Source organism: Macrobrachium nipponense, chromosome 31, assembly GCF_015104395.2.
Source record: "Macrobrachium nipponense isolate FS-2020 chromosome 31, ASM1510439v2, whole genome shotgun sequence".
In the NCBI taxonomy this organism is placed as follows: domain Eukaryota; kingdom Metazoa; phylum Arthropoda; class Malacostraca; order Decapoda; family Palaemonidae; genus Macrobrachium; species Macrobrachium nipponense.
This window is the reverse complement of record NC_061093.1, coordinates 23,083,739-23,107,543: the sequence shown is the minus strand read 5'-3', so window position 1 is coordinate 23,107,543 and position 23,805 is coordinate 23,083,739. Positions and strand designations below refer to the sequence as shown.

General features: G+C 37.9%; 2 protein-coding genes across 13 annotated transcripts in view; one reads left to right on the top strand and one right to left on the bottom strand.

The window, feature by feature from the left end:
- Positions 1 to 23,805, bottom strand: part of LOC135206691 (bestrophin-4-like) — a 514,714-nt gene that overhangs the window by 105,639 nt on the left and 385,270 nt on the right. For 5 of the 12 annotated variants that reach the window (XM_064238100.1, XM_064238105.1, XM_064238104.1 and 2 more), the window contains exon 1: positions 8,189 to 9,526. The exons of 3 other annotated variants lie outside the window; for them this stretch is intronic. In XM_064238100.1, the coding sequence (XP_064094170.1) occupies positions 8,189 to 8,367 (179 nt within the window). In that variant the 5' untranslated portion in view covers positions 8,368 to 9,526. 4 more of the 12 variants (XM_064238109.1, XM_064238107.1, XM_064238101.1 and 1 more) reach the window with 3 other exon arrangements.
- LOC135206483 (uncharacterized) lies at positions 11,333 to 23,321 on the top strand. The gene is made up of 16 exons (XM_064237859.1): positions 11,333 to 11,501; positions 11,878 to 11,969; positions 12,775 to 12,875; positions 14,760 to 14,910; positions 15,702 to 15,870; positions 16,421 to 16,603; positions 17,128 to 17,324; positions 18,152 to 18,307; positions 18,737 to 18,834; positions 19,550 to 19,654; positions 20,174 to 20,305; positions 20,463 to 20,610; positions 20,850 to 21,149; positions 21,909 to 22,013; positions 22,355 to 22,453; positions 22,695 to 23,321. The coding sequence occupies exons 1-16, from the start codon at positions 11,411 to 11,413 to the stop codon at positions 22,893 to 22,895; spliced, it is 2,328 nt and encodes a 775-aa protein (XP_064093929.1). The 5' UTR covers positions 11,333 to 11,410; the 3' UTR covers positions 22,896 to 23,321.

Sequence of the window (23,805 nt, the reverse complement as noted above, 5' to 3'; positions counted from 1 at the left end):
TATGCCAACGAATAACAATCTTGAAAACAAAATCTCTATATCAGCTTGACATTACTGTGTAACTTACTTGAATAAAAAATTCTTCATGGATGGTAAATTCATCCCCAACTATTTGTAAAATCGATATGGCTTATTTTCCGCAGTGTCCTATGGCTACGAGACTTACAATATACAGACTGCAAGCAGCAGAAAGAAGCTTAAAGAACGTCAAATAATTCACCCTTTGCAATAGTTGTGAAATAAAAGCTTTCTAATTACTTTTCGTGTATGCTCGATAAACAAAATTTATGCACAATTCTTAACAATGCAGTACTTGATCGTGCATGCGCATATTGCAGGCTTCTTTCACAATGTTGATGCAAACATTTACAAAACAAATATGCACGGGCAAAGAAGAGACTAAATGCTTTTGAATTTCATTAGAAACGGAAATCCACTTTTCCCGGACACGTGGGATTATGCAATTTGAAGCACTGAAAGACAATAATCTTCACATATCCAACAAGAGACTGATATCCTCGAAAAGGCTGCAGCAATCGGTAAAGCATTTCAAGACCCAGAGAATCTTCCGACGTACCTCTACAGTCTTTGTAGAGTTTTTGTATTTACTTGGAAGATTAAAGTACTGGTAATCTTCTTAGACAGGAAGATAGTTTATTCAACTGTATTCCGCATAGGAAAATGAAAGGTGATTTTGTTAGAATATGCCGAACAGTTTTGCCCTCCAATGGACCTCTTCATGGAGCGTTTGTTAGTTAAGGAATCAACTCCAAAAAGAGGTCCACTAGAAGACGAAACTGTTGGGCATATTCTAATAAAATCAACTTTCATTTTCCTAAGTGAAGTACAATTGGAAGATTAACATAAATATTGCAAATGACTAGATTTTACCTGAGCTAATGTAATGTAGTATTTAAAGAATATGCTTTGACAGTTCATGAGTGATGCCACGTTCTAAATAGGTCCTCAGAAACAACACGCATGCGTCCAACATACTAGAAGTAGAAGTGATCCAATAGAGAGACAGAAAAAAAAAAGTTTAGGTCTTCATATAAAATACTAACTTTTCCTCAGGGAGATCATTATGAAGATCAGAATTCAGCTGCCTTATCATTAATAAAAGGTTAAGATTTGTGATGGCATGCTACCCAAGGAGAAACTTGTTAGCCATTCAATAATTGAACGATATACACTATTCATGCCAATATCTTCCTTCCTTCACTTGCTGTCACACCACGCTGTTTTAATATGTTAGGTGACAAGAAGGTGACGGATTCTGAGGAACTTGAGTTGATATTCCTAATATGAAATATTTTATCGGTTACTTCTTGAATCAGAATTCCTATCATGATGGTGAGTGAAACAATTATTATTCATTAGTACTGGCGACTTGGCCTCTATTGTTTTTAGTAAAAAAAAAAAAAAAAAAAAAAAAAACTCACACACACAAAACAAAACAAAAACTCATAAACTCAAGGAAAACGAGTATTGTTTTTTCTAAACAAAGAATATATAACAAGAACCTACAGAACATTTATTTGCAAAAAGCAAATCATTTATTCCGACGATTAATTTTTCATACAAGCCATTAGTCAGTCGGACAGGTGATCAGGTAATTCAACTGTTATAGTGTCTTAAAAACTAAATAAAGCTAAAGCATAAAGTATAAAGCATAAATTTAGAGAACATTCCTTTAAAAAGCTAAATATTAGAGGATATACTTTGGCTCGTGATAGAAGCTATCTAATATTCTTAGTTTTATGCATACCTTTGAATTTCATTCAGTTTTCTCGGTTGAGTTGGGCACTAATAATGGCACAGATGTTTATCTCCTGTTCATAAATACTGTTTCGTAAACATTTATGGATGATAACTGAAAATTTTTATCTAAATATCTGACAATTATTTAGCGAAACCAATTGACATGTGCACTGATGTCTGAATGTTGAGTTATGTTGAGTTTAACAGGAAAATGTATAAAGGAACATTAGATGTCCAGTTACACTAGAATTTTGAAATGAAAAAAAAAGAAGCATCGTCATTCCTTAAGGAAAAAATGGAATTTTTCTAATTCTGGTTTATGTCTAAAAGATAACAAAAAATCATAGCATTATTTCGAAAGAAACTGAGAGATTGTCTAACTCTGATCAGATTCCTGGTCTGTGTGGGCTCTGTTCATTATTAAAAAAAAAAAACGCGTATTATATTCCTTACAACTGAATTTCCAGCTTTTTAAATAAACGCCGTTACAATAACTTATTAAAATGGATTCTATGTATATCTTCCATTACGAGTCGTCTGATACATAGCAGTGGTTATGACAAGGGAAGCGCTCTTTACAAACATATATACATACATATACATATATATTAGTGTGCGTATGTATGTATGTATGGGTGGTATATATATATATATTATATATATATATATATATATATAATATATATATATATATATATATATATGAAGGAATTTTATCACATCACCGTGATTCATTATACGGGAAAGGATTTAATGCCCCGTCACTGCAGTCCTGAGTTCTTGTCTTCTGTGGTTCGATCCCACGAGACGACGAACTTATTATCAACTAAAGTATTCCCATTCGGTTAATATATTTGAAAAATATATTATATCCCGAGGTAGAGCGAACTGGATATTAAAAACATTTGTAGCTTAATCCTTATGTATATATTATTATATTATATATATATATATATATATATATATATATATATATATTTAAACATATATTATATATTTACATATCAGAATCTTTATGATCACTCCAAAGTCAGACAATTAAAGCATATTCTCTTTTTTTTTATCTATACACGAGTAATTCTGCATTTCTTTTTTAAATAAGGAAGTCGTCATCTCCAAATTGATAATGCATGTGTTATTAAACAAAATCAATTTTGTTGTGATTTGAATTCCAAAAGACGAGATTCAGTAATAACAAAAAATATTCACAAGAGAAACCGTTTTAAATTTATTGATAAAAAAATGTCTTTACAAACTACACATTCTTTAACGCATGACTCTGAATTCTAGAGATGTAGAGAGAATTGAAAAGGTCTAGAGAAGAATTCAGAGATCAGGATGCCGATGAAGCATCAGCTTCCAGAGTTTGGAACTGGCTTCACCCTCCGAACTTCAGTTGTCTCTTCATTTGTTTATCATATCTAAAAATTTAAAGCCGAAGAGACTCTCTATACTACTTTTTCCATCTTTCCTCTTTGTATCTACAGCCATTTATTCCAAATTTTCATCCCATATCATACGTTAAATCTAAGATCTAACTCTACACAAGAATGGGAATTCAATGCTTTGGTAGTTAGGATGGAGCCCCACCTCCACTAAAAAAAGATGAATAAGTTCATGAAGTCATGTGAGGCGTTAACTAGCTAAATGTCGGCAGTTAGCGTTGTCCACATCTAGCTTCGTCTGAAGAAGCCTTCCAAGTCAATAACGATCTATAACACAGGTTCAGGAGGATCCACAAAGGTAGTTGAAATATCGAAGAAAATACAGGAGGGAAGGCTTCGATGGTATGGACACCTGTTACGAAGAGAGGAACATCATGTTGGAAGACTTACGATGGAAATGGAAGTGCAGGGTAGAAGGAAGAAGGGAAGACCAAGAAAGAGATGGCGTGATTGTGAAGGGGAAGATATGTTATGGAAAGGTATTAACGAGAACGATGCACAGGACAGAAATCGATGGAGACGACTCACTCACAACGGCAACCCCATATAAAAATGGGTTAACGCTGGGAAGAAGAAGAAGAAGAACACAAGTTCAGAGGCAGAAGGAATAGCAAAAGGAGAGAAGCACAGTTTAACTGGAAAGCCAACGGCTTTTTCTTCTCCCACACGATAATAATTTAAATATTACTACTATATTTATTGAAAGGGACATACCCGTAAACAGGAGTCTGATTATGTAACAGAGTACTAGAGAGGCTTGCCAAAGATGAAGAGGCTTAAGCAGATTCTACAATTTTATTGATGTCAAAAGGATAGACTTCGTTACTCTTCGCCCAAAAACAAGGATGTTAACAGTATGAAGAATTTCAAGTGTCTGTCCAAAATTGACTGTAGAAGGTGGCTTTAAGCCTTAACTGCTTAATTAAGGGACTTGGAAAGCAACACTAAGTGGAAATGAGTTGTGAGTGGTAGGTTAGAACCAATCAATCATTCTGAATATAATTACATACACACATTATATATATATATTATATATATATATATATATATGTGTGTGTGTGTGTGTGTGTGTGTGTGTGTGTGTGTGTTTGTGTGTTTGTGTGTGTGTACACTGAACACTAAGTAGGAATCTCTCCGACCCTATTTGGGAAAAGTTGACGCATGCGCAATGTGAAGTTGTTATCGGCGTTTCCGTAAGCCTAAGATAAAGGAGAAAAACAACAACAGTCAAAGAAATGGAAAGACGACTTGAAAAGTCTACAGAAAGAGCAATGACAGGAATCAGCAAACAAGAAAGCCTACTAAGAAAATTATGGGTCACCAAAAATAGAAGTAATCTGGAAAAACAAACAGGTATTATCCTTCAGCGGTAAACAAGCTTCATGCCAAGTATTAAAAAAAAAAAAAAAAAAAAAAAAAAGTGGAAATGAAGGTCACGCGTCTGCAAAGCCCTTTCTCACATCAAATTTCATCCGCACATGCGTCTACGGCCAATTAAATTGCTATCGGTTATAAATGCGTTTTTGCAACCCGAATTAGAAACAAAATTGTAGCTTTATTGATGAAGTATTTTAAATAAGGTTTATGTGGGATAGCATAGTATCTCAATTCTCGTCCTGAGTGATTTCCATCATTACCGAACAGGAATGAATGAATCTGAGGCCATGTTGGATGACCTGGGTTGACCTCAGTCCGAATGAAAATGATTGAACCTTTGTTATTGAATCACATGACAGAGGTAATGAAGAATAACCTGTTGCATTTACTCACACACTAAATAAAGAATAAATGCTGGCGTGACAGACTGAAAACGAATGAATAGAGACATTTTGAATAACACTGGGTTAATTTTAGATATCAAATATGAATGACTTTCGATGGATGGACCACAGACCTCACCTAAGAAAAATAAAAAGGAATTTCCTGAGATTCATCAGCTGGGAACAGGCGAGACTGACAACTGACACACGCCACATGCTGCTCGCTAAAACAGGTCTTAAAAATAAAACTTACTTAGTTGCTGAATACGTACAAACTAAAGAAGGGAGTCAAGTCGTTTTCTAATTCCCTAGAAATTTTCGAAGGTCGGAGTAATCATGGGTCAGATGGTATTGGGAATGGTCAACAGTTTTGTGCTTAAAACGTAAATTATTTTACAGGTAGTGTAAGTTCTGTCTGCTGTTTATAATAATTTACAGGTAGCGTAAGTTCTATCTGCTGTTTATAACGATAATAATGAACTGAGAGAGATAGAGAGAGAGAGAGTTACAAGAAGTTATAAGATTAGGATGTTTCTCAAAGACTTGTTAGTCCATCCGAGGAGACATCGTGTGCTCACTTATCTGTAGGGCAGGTTTTACCGTGCATTCAGTGTCCTAATAATTTTGTTAGATTTCTTTTAAACTTTTAACCTTCCACACTGTTGGCTGTTTTCAACTTCTGGTAGCAGTTTATTCCACGTGTCACAGAGAGAGAGAGAGAGAGAGAGAGAGAGAGAGAGAGAGAGAAATAGTAGACACGACTCTTTTTCCCTAATTGTAAGATCTCTACGTAATCAAACGAGTCTACGAAAAATTGGGTGGGGCTTATTTTATCGACATTCTCTGAAGATGTGCAATGATTATGGAAAAGAAAATGAGAGAGATTATCAGAGGATTTACAAGTGCAGTTCGAAGACTCGAAGAAAAAATAAAAATGAACAATATACCAGAACAACTAGGGGAAAGGTACAAGAAATTGTCAATGAAAAAACTTCCAAACTGTTACTGAAATAATAAATTATAAAAACGGGACAAAGGGATATATTCATATTTGAGTACATTCATCAGCTCTTCAGTATCCATCAGCTCTTCGAAAGTTTAGACAATAAACCAAAGGGAAGTGTCCTTCAAGTCTTGGAAAACTCAGAAATCAGAGAGATCATTCCAGAACCTGGCTGGAAAAATAAACAATGTTTATGATAAATAAGAAAAACATTATTGGTACGCATGACGTCTGCTTCTTTAGTTACGCATTGTCATCGTCTTTGCAGGAATCAAAAATAAGTTTCACATCTGGGTCTCTGTAGTCTCTAAAATAGTAAGTTTTCCAGAACAAGACTTTAAAGTCTCTTGCAAGTGTAAGAAAAAGACTGATTTTGTTTTTGATAGAGGAGTGATTCTCAAACTGGGTGACGTGGCACCCTGGGGTGACAGACAGTGCCTATGGGTGCCGCAAGACTGTCATGAATTTTTCCTTGGTCAGATCATCTCAATGAACATTTGCAAAAAAAAAAAATAAATAAATAAGTTTGCAGAAGTCTTCATATAATTATCATCAGTTTGTCTACTCTAATATATATATATATATATATATATATATATACATTATAAAATAATATATATATATATATATATATATATGTATATATATATATATAGATATATATAAATATAGATATAGGTGTAATATATATATATATAATATATATATATTATATATATAAGATAGATAGATATATAGATATATATATATATAAGATATAGATATAAATATATCTATATATATATAGTATATTTTATATATATATATATATATATATATATATATATATACAGATATATGCTATATCTATTATATATACTATATCTATTATATATATATATATAATATATACATATATATATATATATAATATATCTATTATATTAATATATATATATATATATTATAATATATAATATATGTATATATATATATATATATATATAGATATATATAGATATATATGATATATATATATATATATATATCATACGCTATGGTGGGATGATGAAGAAGGGATGCCACGGTAATGATTAAATTAGTTACGGTGCCATCACTAAAAAAGGATTGAGAGACACTGTCTAAGACAGAGGCATAGGTATACTGTTACTTTCATTTTGTTATAATTGGAAAGTTATAACAAATTTTTGTTTTTGAGCAATCTTCAACAAATGTATGTTTGGCATCTGGATATAAGACAAAATTGCATTATTGGGTCAGCATCTCCACGAGGTATCTCCAGTGAAGACTTTCTTTAATTCTGAAGCATAACAAAAAGTTTAAGAGCAAGTCACGGTACTATTATTTAATAATAAAACCAATCTTAAATTATAATACTGCTCGGACAACCAGTTGAGACAGCGTGGCTTGTTCCAAAACTTACCTTGTACGTATGTATATGTTTTACAAAAGTACCTGTTATTGGGGCTTCCATTTCATTACTTATAACTGAAAATTTTTCTATTCTCTCTCTCTCTCTCTCTCTCTCTCTCTCTCTCTCTCTCCTACAGTTCACCTGTTCCTTACTCCTTTCAATCTTCCTATTCTACAGCTTAATTCTTCTCTCTCTCTCTCTCTCTCTCTCTCTCTCTCTCTCTCTCTCTCTCTCTCATCTCTCAGTTCATCTGTTCCTTACTACCTATTCTTACCTTTTTATTTTGCAGCTTAGCTAGTATCCCCTAACCGCACACCCGCCCCCCTTCTCTCTCTCTCTCTCTCTCTCTCTCTCTGTCTTTGATGGATTTAAGTATTGCTGCTGTCTCGATATCGTCGCTTCCTTTGCATAGTTATATGAACATGTACGGTTCATTATGTCTGTCTCATTAAGTAATAAACCTGTTGATCCATAGTTCTCATGAAGTTTTTGTAATCTTAGGAAAGCAAACGTGAATGCACTATAGATCCTTAAACGAATCTATAATATTTGGGTGTTCAAGACATCAGCTAATAGTTAATCCAATAAACGTTCTTAGTCACTCTAATACATTTTCTCTTTTTACTTGTCACTATTTTATATTGCTGTTGCCAAAAATCTTGTTTTTCAGCAGCTGACTATTTACGTGGCTGAAAAAATAGTCTGGGTAAAAGGAAATAGTTTAGATAATTGGCGTAGCGTATAGTAGTGCAGCATACAACTCTGCAACAAAGAAGAAGTGGTGCGGGTAAAAGCTATACTCCACCTTTTTTGGTCATTTGTGAAGATGTATCTGTAGATGATGCTCATGCAGGCGTAGCAGAAGCAGAAGATGAAGAACTCCCTGTAGATGAGTTTGTACAAGGACCCTCTCCACTTGAAGAGCAGGCGGGTGAAGCCGCCCGACGTGGAGGACGCAACATCATACTGATAAGAAACAGTCATGGCTCTTTTTCTCGGTCTTTAGCGCAAGGTGCCTCCAGGTAGCTCACAAACACTCCCTCTCTCTCTCTCTCTCTATTTCTCTTTCCTGCTCGGTGCCTCTGCAGAAAGCGGGGAGACTCAGAACGAACAAGATCGAGGTTTGAAAGGAGAGTGAGCGCGAATTCTGCCGATGGTTCTCTCCCACAGGAGGCTGCTGCTGCTGGGACGAACAGTAGAGGATCCCTAGGATGAAGTGTCCGTGAGCTCCTTTCAATCGCAGGCCGTAGTGACCCGCCCGTGCAGACCACGACGCCTCGACGCCCCACAGAAATGCCCGCACAAAACAAACCTAGAGGCACACGACGGCATATTCCTGAGAACAACACCTATTCTTTCCCTCGAACACTATCTATGGAATAGTGGGTCTCAAGTTCTGAGATGCACAAGGTTCCATTCGACGTACGATTCACAACCATCACAAAACGTATCTTTTCCTCTTTTCCCTTTCCACGCCGATACGTAATTGTGGTCCTTCGTTTCTCCCACACTGGTTAGGGCACTAGTCTTTAAGAAAAAAAAAATGGGGGTTACCTTCGATATCTACACGGAGTGACGCATGGGAGGTGGCCTTTGTTAAACACAGGGTAACGTGAAGTTGACTGTTGAAAGTCTGGTTAACGGAGAGTGGCCAAATCCCCCGATTTTCCTGGGCGTTGCAGAGAAAAAAGGGGGAGGAGGTTTCTGAAGGGGGGCGGGACGAGAGATGTGTAGGCGTGCTAAGGGGTGGAGCGAAGGGCGACTATATGACCTAGCACTACGGTAGGCCGAAGCCACACACCTCTGCTCCTCTCGCCCTCTGTCATCTGGCCAGGACTCGAACCCCGAGCCAAGCGAGGATGTCATCAGTGTCAGCGAGCGAGAGAACTGATGTCAGGTCTCGTTGACGAAAGACCTCTCCCGAATGATAATAATAATAATAATAATAATAATATGACGTTACAGATAATGGCATGTGGACCTCGCGGGCGACACCTAGAGGAGGCTTTTCGAGATATTCAGCTTGATGTCACCAGTTTGTTTGTATGTCCATGTGAGTGTGAATGTGTGTGTGTATGTATGTGTTGACCCCTGACCGGGAGGGGGTCTTCCTCTGGCGTTAGGGGGCAGGGGGTGGGGGAGGGGGTCCTAACCCTGGCACCCCCAGTGTCGCAGTGGTGGTGGGATCCCGTGCACTGACACACGCTGCCTCTTCCACTGCAGTAGACGGGGCGGCACGAGGCCCCTTTCGTTCACCCACTGAGCAGAGAGAGCAAGAGCAGCAACAGTTCCCCAGCAGGTATAATTTTAGCGTGTGGGCAGCAGCAGCAGCAGCAATGCTGGTGTCGAGGCAGGGACTGGGCTCTGGGCCATGTTTAGCTGCGACTACCAAGGCTAACAATACCCGACCTAATGAGCTAATTTTAGCCAAGACACGTTCCACGAAAATAAAGAAACTTAAGTGTCCGAGTCTCTGTCGCACCAGCAGCAGCAGCAGCAGCAGAATCAACAACAGCAGTGGAAATAAAGAGCCTCCCCTCTACCTGTTGGGGATTATTATAGGAGGAGGGGGAGGGAGAGGAAGGCACGAGGCTGGGGAACGGAGGGAGGAGGAGGAGGAGGGGGAAAAAGAGACGATGTTACCCTAGACCTCTGAAGACGAGCCCATCTGGAGAGGAGACGTTCTTAACGCTACTTAAAGCTAAACCCTTTGCTCGTCGCACCTCTGTAAACTTCAAACGCGTAAGATGTCAGGTCATAAAAAAATGATTAGAGAGGCAGAGATTTCCCAACACCACTGCAACGAATGACGTCATGGAAAAATAAGACCTTTCAGAAAGGCTTTACTACAGCGTTTGTGCCCTGTGTTTGACAGGTATGACGTAAAAGAAGGAGGCTGACTGGTTGCGTCATCTCGCAGATCCGTTTCTGACGCCGCTATGAAATAGCACCTGTCACGCTCAGTGCTTATGAAATCAGAGGCTAATTAGAAGCTGCTTTCAGAGAGACGATGTCTGGTGCCTTGAATGCTGGCTGAGGTTCTGGTGCTTTCAAAGCTGGCCGAGATTTTTATTATTCGCCTTTTTCTGTCGCTGCGTCGCGGTCGTTACTATCATTATCAGGGTTGATGGTACTAATGCCATTAAGACGTTATCAGTTCATTCGGACGTTGCTATAGTAGATTCACATCAACCGTGCATTATTGATGTCTAGGCCAGTCCCTTACGACGCTGCTGATTGGCCGTTGATAAGCTAATCACAGGGCTGGAAGCTCTATCTCTCTCGAGAGTTCACATAGGCAGGATGTATGTTCCACTTCTCCTCAGGGGTGCGAGAGATGAAACATACATTCGGCTTATGTGAACTCTCGAGAGACACTGAGGGTTTTCTGCCCTGTGTGTCGTAAGGACTGGCCGAGACATCAGATGCACGGGTGATGTGAATCTACTATACCCTCTTCAGGAATAATTGACCTGATTGCTTTCAATTAGTAAAGCCATCCTGGCAATTGCTACTCGCTATACCAACTAATATTAGTACTGAAAGCAGTAGTAGTAGTAGTAGTAGTAGTAGTAGTAGTAGTAGTAGTAGTAGTAGTAGTAGTAGTAGTAGTAGTAGTATTGTGACCAATCTGCTTTCCTACTTAAAGCAGCGGTCTAAAGACTGGCGAAACACTTCACCCAGTCTTCGAGTTACGCTGAGAGAGAGAGAGAGAGAGAGAGAGAGAGAGAGAGATTAGTTCAGATATAAAGAATTTTCGGTTATTGTTTCCGATACATATTCACTGAAGAAAAAACCACAATCTCTCTGGGAATTATTTTCTATACGGTTTAGAAGGCCAGGAAATTACACTAAATCGAAGAGTTCAAGGTGTTTGCAACGAGGATAAACCAGCAAAACAGGACAACGGAAAACCTCGAAACAATACCTTTTTCACTCCCCATTTTCCTCGTACGTCTCCCAAAGGAAGCAGTCCAGCCAAGCTTCGCGCAGATTGCTTTGAGGCTTCTCCGTCGACGAGTCAGCAATGTGGCGGTGTCTATTGTTATTCTGGTGTTCGTGCGTGTCCAGTTCTGCTTCGGGAAACGACGAAAACAACCATCAACCTCCTGACTGGAGTGAGTTCTTACTGAAACAATACTATTCCTTTATAATATTGCTTCCAGGAAATTATCTAATGTGAACGTAATGAACGAGCCCAATAAACATCTGTTTTCCTCGTTAGATAAAAAGCACGTCGTGATGTGGCTTTGGCAATAATCAAAGACACGTATGACGTGTAACAAAACACATTCATATACCTTTACAATATTGTTTCCAGAAAACCATCTCATGTGAACGTAGTGAACGAGACCAATAAACATTTGTTTTCCCCGTAATATGAAAAGCCTTCGTTGTGATGTGGCTTCGGTAATGATCATGGATGCGAATGACGTGTAAAATATTTAACATTCATAGGACAAAGAAAATGCTGATGCCTCTTCTTACTTTTAGGAATTCGGTTGCTCATAGTCGCTGGGAGGGAGGCACGAGATGGGCACCGTCGACTGTTTCGGACAGCCTTAGGGGTCAACATACCCGCCCAGGTATGGAAAGTGACTCCGTCATAATTTTACGCTTACTGGTTAGAATACTCGGAGAGAGAGAGAGAGAGAGAGAGAGAGAGAGAGAGAGGACATGCATGGTATACAAAGAGCTTTTGACCAGAGAGAGTATGTCTGATTAAAAGAAAGACTAACAAGAAAGAGTTTTTTGATGTTAGAGATGAGAGGAGAGAGAGAGAGAGAGAGAGAGAGAGAGAGAGAGAGAGAGAGAGGACATGCATAGTATACAAAGAGCTTTTGACCAGAGAAAGTATGTCTGATATAAGAAGACTAACAAGAAGGGTTTTTGATGAGAGAGAGAGAGAGAGAGAAGAGAGAGAGAGAGAGAAGAGAGAGAGAGAGAGAATTAGTTTTTTTTTTTTTTTTTTTTTTTTGGGGGGGGAGCTGTCTTAATACTGTCAAACATACAGAGGAGATTTCAACTGCTTTCTACAAAATTGCACATAACAACTAAAGCAGATGTAAAGACGTGCATTTTAAAGGTATTTTCCTTGCAAAGAATGGGAAATCTTTGTATCCAACCTATATCAATTACCAAACGACACAGCCCTTAAGGAAGTGCCCCGTATAGTGACGTGGCATTTGGCATTTATAAACGTCGTGAAATTAGATACAGGTGACCAAGACTAACATCTATGTTTTTTTTAATTCTTCGTCACCTATAACTTTTTTTTAAACACTGGCGAAATATTTTGAATGGAATATGGAACTATCAACTCATTTGATCGTAGGCCTGCAAATACAAGCAGAAGCATTCAAAACAGACGCCGCACTCTATCTGTTACAGATGATATCAGTGGAAGATGAAAGTCAAGAACTTTCCCAAATCTTGCGAGTGATTCAACAGGAACCTTACCGACCGGACGATATGGTGGTTGTCATCAACAGGTAAGTGGGGGCGGGGGGTGGGGGAGTCATTCCTTCCAAGAGATAAGTCAATTTTAAACTGTAATAATCACCTGTGGCGTATAATTTCAAAATATGCAAGGAAATCAAGCAGTCAAGCCACATGAGTTAACTAAAGTGTATTGCAATCAACAACGATAATAGTGACAGTTTGTAAAAAGGATTAATAGTTCATATTTCTTCACCCAGAGAGAGAGAGAGAGAGAGAGAGAGAGAGAGAGAGAGAGAGAGAGAGAGAGAGAGAGAGAGAGAGAGATGAAGTAAGCATTAGTATCATGAGGTCAGTTCGTTTGAGTTTTATCACTCCTAATTCGAAAATTAAATCTATCTATTCTTATTTAGTTCATAGAGAAAAGAAACATATAAGAAAAAAAGGGTAGAGGGGTAATAATGGCATTTAAAAATATATAACACGATACGTCGCTTAGAGGGCGGGAAAATTTACAGAAGAAACCACGGCTGTAATATAGAAATTATTTACGTAGAAATTCAATCTGTGAAAGGGGCAAGTAGAGAGCTGATGGAATTATCCTTTGGAATCATCTTTCAACATACAAAGGCGTCACGTAAACTTTGGTCTTTACCACTCAAAAACAATCTCTTTCCACTGTAGGGTCTTTCAAAATTAATTACAATGCAACTTGAGAACCATAATGGAGGGGGAAGGTCGGATCACATTACGGTTAAAATGATTCATCGAATGAAACAAATAAATGTTTGAGAGAAATAGAGAGAGAACTCATGTCTTTCACTAGTGAGCGTCACTAATACATATAATATATTGTAGTCCAGAGATTTTCAGAATTAGAAAAGGTAGAAGAGGAGCAATTTGAAGCTGAACACACGAAACCGAGAACAACTAGAAAGCTAAGGTAATGGAATAAAAAATGTCGTATCACCAGTAAATCTATTCATAGAGAAAAGGAAGAATAATTTCGTCGAGATCTGTTTTTCTCATTAAAAGGAAGTTGAAGGTTGTCGAGAGAACAGAACACAAAACAATCGCGTTTTCTGTACAATCCATAATCAAGGTCACCTACGTAAAATAGATCTATCTTTCGGTGGCTTCGGTATACTAATGCTGCATGAGCCACGGCCTATAGAACTTTAACCACGGCCCGTGGTGGCCTATCCTATATCGTTCCCAGAAGCAAGATTGTAGCTAACTTTAAACTGAACTCAAATAAAAACTACTGAGGCTAAAGGGTTGCAATGTGGTATATTTGATGATTGGAAGGTGGAAGATCAACATACCAATTTGTAGCCCTCTAGCCTCTGTAGTTTTTAAGATCTGAGGGCGGACAGACAAATAGCCATCTCAATAGATTTCTTTTGCAGAAAACTAAAATAGTAAAGGAACAGATGCAGCTTCATATCAAGCAGGCATAAACGAAACCATAAGGAGATGGATCAAGCTTTATGTCAAGCACTCAAATGTTTTGAACTATTCCAGAAGAAGAAGAAGAGAGAGAGAGAGAGAGAGAGAGAGAGAGAGAGAGAGAGAGGAGAGAGAGAGAGAGAGAGAGAGCGGGTGGGTGGGTGGAAGAATAAATGTGACTTAGTATCAATAATTTTTGCCATGACTTGATATTTTTGTTTACGCTAATATTTTTTTGAAATGCACTGAAACAAGTTTCTGTTACAAGCGATTCCTACCATAATCCCTGATTATTTAGTTACTGTCGCAGCAGTGACGTTAGCCATGTTGCCCACTAATATCAGCAGACATTCACTGACTTTCTTGGTCATCCGGAAGCAGCTCACTGACAAAGCATTAAAGGAATAATATCGACTAAAATCTAAGACAACAAAAACTCGTCCTATATTCGTGAAAGCATTCTGGAGGATGGTTCTCCTCTTTGACAGCGATGAATACATCGTCGCTGGCGATCCCGCCGTAGCGTCCTGGAAGATAGCACTGGAAGCCACCAAGCAGGAGGCAGAGATAATTCTACCCTATCCGCCGCCAGCGTTCAAGAACACCCGCCGCCTTCAGCAGCAGATCGAAGAAGTGACGGTAAGAGAAACAGGCTTTGGAGTTCTCTTTCTGTCTCTGCTTTCCATGACTCGTCACCTTCCTTCTTTCCTTTGTGCTTTCCTTCATCGGGTTTAGGGGTAGAGAAGGGCAAGAGGTTGCCCATACCAACTGCCTTGGCTCTTAGGCTAAAGAAGAATTCCTCACTTAAGGAGATTCAACAATGGTGGTCCTGTCGAAATACCGCCTCGAAACGAGGATATTCAGCGACCTAATCCCTTTAGCCACCTGTCAGGGAAGCAGATCTTTTCCTTTGATCCAGGATTTTAAGCAAATAAGATTCCTTTCGACATCTGCCACACCTTTTCGGTAATGCTCTCGAAATCCTCGTTCTCTCTCTCTCTCTCTCTCTCTCTCTCTCTCTCTCTCTCACACACACACACACACTGAGGGACCTGGGGCAACCCGAACAAGATGTAAGGTCTCTCTCTCTCTCTCTCTCTCTCTCTCTCTCTCTCTCTCTCTTGAATTCTTGCAAGCTTTTCAAAGACTGTAAATTTAATGACAACTGTCAATTAATATGCATAATCTTTTGCATAATAGTAAGGTAGAACAAGCAACATAATCAGGCGACCTGGAACGCTGAAGCAACCTAATCACGTAAATATTAATTACTTAAGTCACACCAAAGTGAATATTAGTCATTTTCATTAAACACTCTCTGAAGAAAAAAAAGACGAAATCACTGATAAAAAAAAAAAAAAAAAAAAAAACTTTAAAGGTAGCAAAGAACACCTATGTAACAATCCGTCTCCCTACTTCCATGTCCTCAGAATGAACTAGTCCCCTACAGGGTCAGTAGTGGAATTAAACCTTACTCGTCAAAGGAGGCCGAAGACGTTCAGAGGCTCCTCTACACCTTGAGGAGGCTGGAGGTGGAGGACAAGCAGAACTACCGGGACTTCAAGATGAATGCCAACACTCGGGATTTTGGAGCATATGGTGAGTGTTTTTGGTACATCTCTTCATCACCATAGCTGCGATAATGTTTTGTGTGAGTGTGTGTGTGTGCGTCAATATGAATCTTTTTGATCATCATCGTCGCTGTAATCTTGTACTTTTTGGTATTACGACTCAACCATAATAGTCAGTTGAAGAGAGAGAATGCGATCATCATTATGAGTAGCTGTTTGGTATTCTACGTATATCTTGTTAGCTAACATATCAAAAATTGCTTAGAATCTCTTCTCTCTCTCTCTCTCTCTCTCTCTCTCTCTCTCTCTCTCTCTCTCTCTTCGATAATCAGTTGGAAAGATAAAATGTGATCGTCATTGTTATTACTTATCTGACATTTTATTGTTCCAGATAAACTTGGTATGGGTATCAAGTTCTTATAGCTGATATATCACAACCAGGTTAGGACCTCTCTCTCTCTCTCTCTCTCTCTCTCTCTCTCTCTCTCTCTCTCTCTCTCTCTCTCTGTATCATCTACAAGACACACAAAAGTTGGAATCTCTGACATCTATTTATTTATTTATTTATTTATTTTTAGCTTTCGCAGGACTGACCACCACCATATCGGAAACATTGCAGGATCTCCAAGAAAAGGAGCACTTAAAAACTGTGAAGGAGCTGTGGCATTCCGCAGTTAATAATCTAACACTGAGGTACAGATACGGACTGGCTTTCGATGACAATTACATCATCTATCAAGACGCTACGACAATCAATACAGGTAAGTAATATATAGGAATCTCTGCAGCTTTACTGAAGAAAGCTAATAATGTTAGGTTAAACGGTAGCGCAATTTTAGCAGCTTACCTTTACAGGAAAACTAATTAGACAAGGACAGTACTTTTAAGACATTTCACGACCAAAATATTTACTCCAATAAAGCTACAAATAGGAAAATTAATTTTTCAAGTCGACATGGTCGTTAAAATGTCCAAGTTCTTTTCAAAAACATCTCTTATGATATCTGTTCTTGTAATGCTCTAGGTCTTAGCAAACGGCTGAGCTCACACTTGATTCTCTTTAATTATTCTGAAATCCCTTTTGGGTAAGGAGGGGACTGGACATATTTTGGGAGTACCTAAAAATAACGTGTCCGTGAAACAACGGAGATCTAACATTGCAAATATATTTTAAGCAGAATACTGGTATATTTATTCTTTACATTACCATTCAGAGGACCCAAACTACCCAGCATGCTTCTTCTTCTTCTTCTTCTGACAGAGTTTTTCTTTCTTCTTCTGACAGGGAGTTTTTCTTACCGGAAGGGTGACAGCGGCGTCCTTTCTCTCCACGCGCAAGTCGATGTTCTCATCGCGCCTTTCGTCCACGCTAGGCATTCCGAAATGCCTTTCGTCGCTTCAAACATCATGGCTAAGGAAATCGGAGCCACAAGGTCGTGTTCCGAGTGTCCCGACGAGCCATTGCCAGACGCTTCCCCTTTGGTAAGTTGGATGGACGCTTTTCGCTTCCCGTTTTCTGTTGACTTCATCTTTCATAGATACCCACGTGCTCGTTAAACAGAAGAATGAACAACCTCAGTCAATTGTAACAGAGGCATGGATATAATTCGTTTTTCATCTTCATGGTTGTCAATCTGTCTTAGAATACCGCTGTACAAGACAAAGGCATTAATAAATCAGCTATGTACGAAGCGGATAGAGGATTTTCCATGTATGCCAAAAGCATATATCTTCATTTGTCTACTTGTTGCGATACATGTCGGAGATGAGGCAGGATCGATTACAGTTGGACAGCTTTGCTCTCTACAACCTTGATGTCCATCTCCTTTAACTTTGCCGCGTTCTAACTTTCACCTCTCAACCACAGACAAAAATTAGCTCATTATAAACTATTGCCAAAGTGTCTGAAGGATTCATTATCATGGGCTGGCAACCAACCATTCAGAAAACGCGTGGACTGTATACATATATACTATATATATATATATATATATATAATATATGTATATATATATATATGTATAGTATATATATATATATAATATATATATATATATATATATATACATAACCACAGTACCACAGTCAAAGTATCTGGGAGCTTTACAATCGTGCCCTGGCACTCCACAGGTCAACAGTGCGCCCAGTTTCTGAATGGTAGGTTGCCAGGCCATGATCATGAATCCTTCAGACTCGCTGGCACTAGTTAAGAGTTATTTTTCTAGTATTTCGTAGAAATATTAGAAGTTGGGGAAAGGTAAAGTAAAAGTGAATATATATATGACTAATACTATTTCTTTTGTTTGAAGGAAGGAGCTGACCACCCAACTGTGCAGATAATAGTTTTGATAGACCATGAGTTACCCTTCGTCAGGCTATTCCTCCAACGCCTTCGGGAGCTCAAATATCCGAAAGAAAAGCTCTCACTGTGTGTTTATGTGTCTGCAGAAACCCTTTTGGATGAAGTAAGTAGAACAAGGAGAGTTCATTCCCAAGTACTTACTATAATCACTGGGTATTTATATAAGAACGAAAACTGTTGTATATATTTATGTAAGAAGAACCGCTTTTCGAAAGTCAACGTTTGAAACTTAGAAGAAAATAAATAGCAAACGAGTTGTTAAAAGTAATGATATAGTAAATACTAATACATTCCTGTCGGAACTGAAAAACTAATTTAAGCAAATACTTGGATATTCTCCGCTGTTAAAAGCACATTTATCTTAGAATTTAGGAATCTATTAATTCATATTTTCATTCCTGTCAGAATTGAAATACTAGCTTACACAAATAGATATTCCGTCTGCTTAGCTAGTACTAAAAGTACCTTTATCTACCTGCGATATGGTTGCCCTTCGATCATGCTAAAAACTTACCAACTTCCGCCCAAACAGGTGGAAGCTTACATCGCCGAAAATATGAATGAATATTTCATGGTTCAAATTCTGCCTGCATCTGAAATGGATGATTACGAACGAATGAGGTACTTCATGTAAGTAATGCTGATGGTTTCTAAAGATTTGGCGATATAATTACTCTATATGTATATATATATATATATGTATATATATGTATATATATATATATATATAAATTATGGTCTATATATTATATATATAACTATATATACTATTGTATATATATATATATATATATATATAAATATATCATAATCTATATATATATATATATATATTATATATGTATATATATATAGATATGTATATATATATATATATATCTATATATGATATATTATATATTATATATATATATATATATAATATATATAGGTATTGTGGTATGATATATAATATATATATAGATATATATATATATATATATATATATATATATATATATATATATATAAGGTAACACATTTAACACATTAACAATGTAAGCGACAAAAATTGGAGCTGTAAAATTAATGATAATAATAATAATAATAATAATAATAACATTTATTTTTCGCCCCACCAAATAAGACGCCCTCCCGAGTCTATTACATTTCAAGAGACCGTTTCGTATGGGACATTCTCTAACAAAAAAATAAATTCTAAAAAGAATCATTCACGTTCATAAACTGACTGTCTTACTTCCTTCATAAGGCTCTACACTGATTCCCCATTTCCACATTTCACTCGAAATTTCCAGCGTCTAGAGTGAAGTTGAAAATCGACTGACTCAATATTTTTTTTTTTCAGTAAAAAGGCCAATACTAAGTTAATGCCCGATTACCTTTTCGTTGTGGAAGCATCTGCCCATCTCACCAACCCTGACACGTTACAAATACTCATAAACAAAAGAAGGTATGTACCACTGTCTCTCAAATTTTGTCCAGTCAAGTCTGACCCAATCCGTCATTTTCATTCTAAAGGTGCGTCCACCCGGTCGAACAATGTCCGACGGACAAACATTGTTGCCATACCATAGGCGAAGCAGGATGACGTCATAAGCGTTGAACCGATGGACGTAGATCTGGCAACAAACAGTGGTACCAGATGATTCTGTATAACACTGCCTTTTCTCTGCTCACAAGGCAAAGACCGTCACACAATTGTTAATTGGTAACAATGTTTGTCCGTCGGACATTGTTCGACCGTGTGGACGCAGCTTTACAGCCCACGAGAATTGAAAAAAAGAGGGATGCACATTCACTTGTTACACTTTCTTTGAAAATCTTGCATTAGTATATTCTGATACATTTCTTTGTTTTTTACGACACTCGCAATGCCTTCATCAACACTGACAATCCTTGAACATTGAATTTACGCCAATGATTTATATGACTTTTGAAAAACCACTTCTTTATGACGTCATACCTTTAGGAACATAGTCGGGCCCTTACTAAGAGCGAAAGCGGGAGATCGATCGAACATAGAAACAGATTATGTCCAAGGACAATTCGCTAAGGGAGCAGTTTACAGCAATTACGTTGATAAACGTACTGAAGACGATAGGTAAGTGGCTTGTCTTTACGCTGGTGCAATTTGCAATATTAGAATATTTTACACTTCATATTTCCTCTGAGCGTAAGTCGCTGAAGTGGTGTGTTTAAACATTTCGAGGTAATAACTACCAATGGAGCAGTTCTAGTGATCAAATTCATACTTGCAGTGGTTTCAATCTCAACGGACTGCTGCAAGTGTCGAAAATAACATCAGCAGTGCTGCTGTCTTACCAGACTTACTCTGATGTGGTTCTGAGTGACAAAAGACCAAAGGAAAGTCACTGGAACTCTTTCTATAGGCAGATTTTGGAGCAGGTAAGAGATCATGATGTGTTCACGATGTGCATACCCAAAAAGTTAACAGCTTTATTCTCCAGAAATAATGCATGGCGAATCATATAGTTGCAACGATTACAAACTGGTTATGATATGGATAGCAAAAGAAAAAAAAAGACCATTTATTTTCTCCAGAAATTGTTGTAGCAGTTAAATTTGAAAGTGAAAGTGAAGTGTTTGCCGTATTTTATTATCTAATTGACCACTTTCCTTCCCAGGGCTACATCCCCTACGTATCCAACGAAGACGACTATGGCTACTTGATATCCGAACCTGGAGAATACAGACCTGATATCTGGAGTGTTGACCGAAACGAAAATGAATTCTTAAACTTTTACTTGATCCCTGTCAGTGCGGATAAGCAAGGGAGCAACGACGCACCCTCTGATGAAGATGAAGAAGAAAAGCACTCACATATGTGCCGTCACTTCCGTAAGGACAAAATCTTCAATTCCCACTACACGAAAGACTTGCTCAGCGATACCAAGAAGTCCTCTTGGCGGGTTATTTCATCTAGAGTGAGTCATCTCGTCCCTTTGTTTAGAAATCTTGAATAAGAACAACAGGAATTAGGAAAAATCGCCACACAAACATGCAAGGGTTGCTTTTGCTAAAATTGTTATATGAAAATCAGTGGTTTTTTAGAATTAATGATGGCGTATACAGGAAGTACCTGTTATACAGTCTTCTTCTTCTTCTTTCCCACCGTTATCCCTACATGAAGGGGTCGGTTGCCTGATGCGCCTTCTCCACTGCCTTCTATCCAAGACATCATCCTCCACCGAACCCCTTCTCTCCATATCTTCCTTCGATTTATTTCACCATCTAATTCTCTGTCTCCCTCTAGATCTTCTTCCTCTAACAGGTTCCTCCCAAGCCCGCTTCACTCTCTCCTCGTCATCCACCGTCAACACATGCCCCTTCAAAACAAATCTTTCTCATTTTACCTGTTATACAGTAAAGAATTCAAACTTCGGAGTCATTCGTTGAACCATACAAGTTCACCTTTCATTATTCAGCCGGGAATTCTCACACTCTTCCTGCTATCATAAATAATAAATTAATTGATACGGGGTACTGGAATCAGCCAGTCTTTCCTGAACATTTGTAGCTGCTTAGAATATATATAGAAATTGGCCGGCCCGTTCACTTTTGTTTTAAACGGATTCTGAAGACACCCCAGATTTGAATACTACCATTTACGTAAAGAGAACTGTAAAATTTTGCTAAAAAAATAAAAATAAATAAAAAAATAAAAATAAAAATAAATCTTCCAGGCAAATGAACCGGACGTACTGGAACCTCCAGGAGAAATGAGCATCCTCCAGAACATCTACGTCCAGTCAGTCATCAGATATTTTACAAGGAATAAGGATTTGGAGGTAATTCTCAACTACTGCTAGGTGCATATTACATTTTGTCTCCGGCATCATTTTATCTATCTGACAATGCAATTACTGATAATTTTTTTAATTGGGTGGACACATGAATGTCCAGACTTAATGATAGTACGAAATCTTCCGTTCGAGATTTGTCCCTATAAAAAAACATTCTTACTTTAGGACAACCTCCCTAGTCAGGGAACCGCAGGAATATTATTCAATTTACCTCAGGTTACATATAATTTTGATAATACTCTCATCAAATATCTTTCTTGATTCCATTTAAAATTCACAAAAGCGAGATTTTACTTTCAACTCTCTTCCTACGCGTATCTCCTTAGATTCCAGTGGCCGGTGGTAAAATGCTAGTCTTCCAGGGATCGGGTCACCTCACGCTTCAGGGTTCCATGAATGTTATTATGAGCATGGCAGATCAGAAGGTAAGTTATTTGTCACAAAGTTTTTAAAAACGTATTCTATTCTTGACTGTCACAATACTGTAAGCAAACATCTCTTTCTTCGATATTTAGTTTCTTACCTATTTAATTTTCTCAGTTATTTTCTTCATTGGCAGTCTATTACTTCAGGTCACAATATTCTTGGTAGACAGCAACGATACTCAAAAAAATCCTCTCTCGCTCTGAAATTATATTTAACATCATAGCAACGTTAATTCCACAGGTATCTACCCTAGAGTTCAAGTCGAATGAAGACAAAGACAAGTGGGACGTTCCTTCTTCATCACCACTTTCTTCACCATCATCATCATCATCATCATGCCTGCTGAAATTGCGACAGGGAGAAGGAATCTTCATCACGTCTCCAAATCCATGGAACATAACCTTAGCTGAGACAACGAACATCGTCGTTTTCAGTCTGTGAAAAAATAATTTCCTTTGACTTGCTCGCATTCCCGCGTCTTTGTGTCGCTCTCCTCCAGTGTGTCGTACTTAACTCCCTCATTTGTCAACATTTCCTAAGGAGTTAAGAGATTTTTAAGTGTTTTTGGCTTATACAAAAATACGGTCCTCTGAAAAAAAATTGGCTTTGGCAATTCGAAATGTGACTGTGATAAAGACAGCTTAAATAAATTTTTATTCATAATAGCTTTATGAAAACTAATATGAAATGCATTTGTATCAATTTTTATTTCATCTACAGAATCGAGCCTAAATTTGGCATTGTGGCTAATGTGTATGCAAAGTAAACCATTATGTTTAAACCTCATTAAGAAATAAATCCTGTGGAATTCTGCTAATAACGGAAACGGTAAGCAACTTAACTGGATTGCCCTTCGTAGAAATAAAAGTAAGGGAGAACCTTATACCTATGTGGAAAGACATGAAATTATTAACCATATTAGAGTTTACTCAAAAGTGCCCTAAACTGGACTTAGGTGAAAGGCTGAAAAGAATAGCTTCCTAGGAAGAAAAAAACGAGGTTGCCAGTCCGTAATATTTGCTCATCACAGTATGTAATATTAACTATCTTTAGCAAGAATGGTTGACACCAAATTTAGGGGAGAGTTTTCCAAGACATGCAACTCAACCTGCTACTAGCCCCACCGCGGGAACACTCACGGTGATCGAGGGATACAGCCCCAGGCTTATTAAAGGAATTATAGTTAGGTTGGAGTTGTAACAATTAGGGGTGCTGGTCTAGTTTGCAACCCACCCAAATTCTCAGTTCCTACCAAGATGACAAGCTAGTGTATGTTGTTTCCTACCCCTAATTACAGACTTTTAAATCACTTACTAACTGACAAAACAACCAATTACAGATTCACGAAGCT

What these genes read in the sequence shown, in the direction of transcription:
- LOC135206483 (XM_064237859.1), top strand. Translation starts at nt 11,411, where the DNA reads ATGTGGCGGTGTCTATTGTTATTCTGGTGTTCGTGCGTGTCCAGTTCT. An exon ending in GAACGAATGAGGTACTTCAT is followed by an intron (nt 18,835 to 19,549) that starts GTAAGTAATGCT and finishes TTTTTTTTTCAG; the next exon opens with TAAAAAGGCCAATACTAAGT. An exon ending in CAAGGAATAAGGATTTGGAG is followed by an intron (nt 22,014 to 22,354) that starts GTAATTCTCAAC and finishes GTATCTCCTTAG; the next exon opens with ATTCCAGTGGCCGGTGGTAA.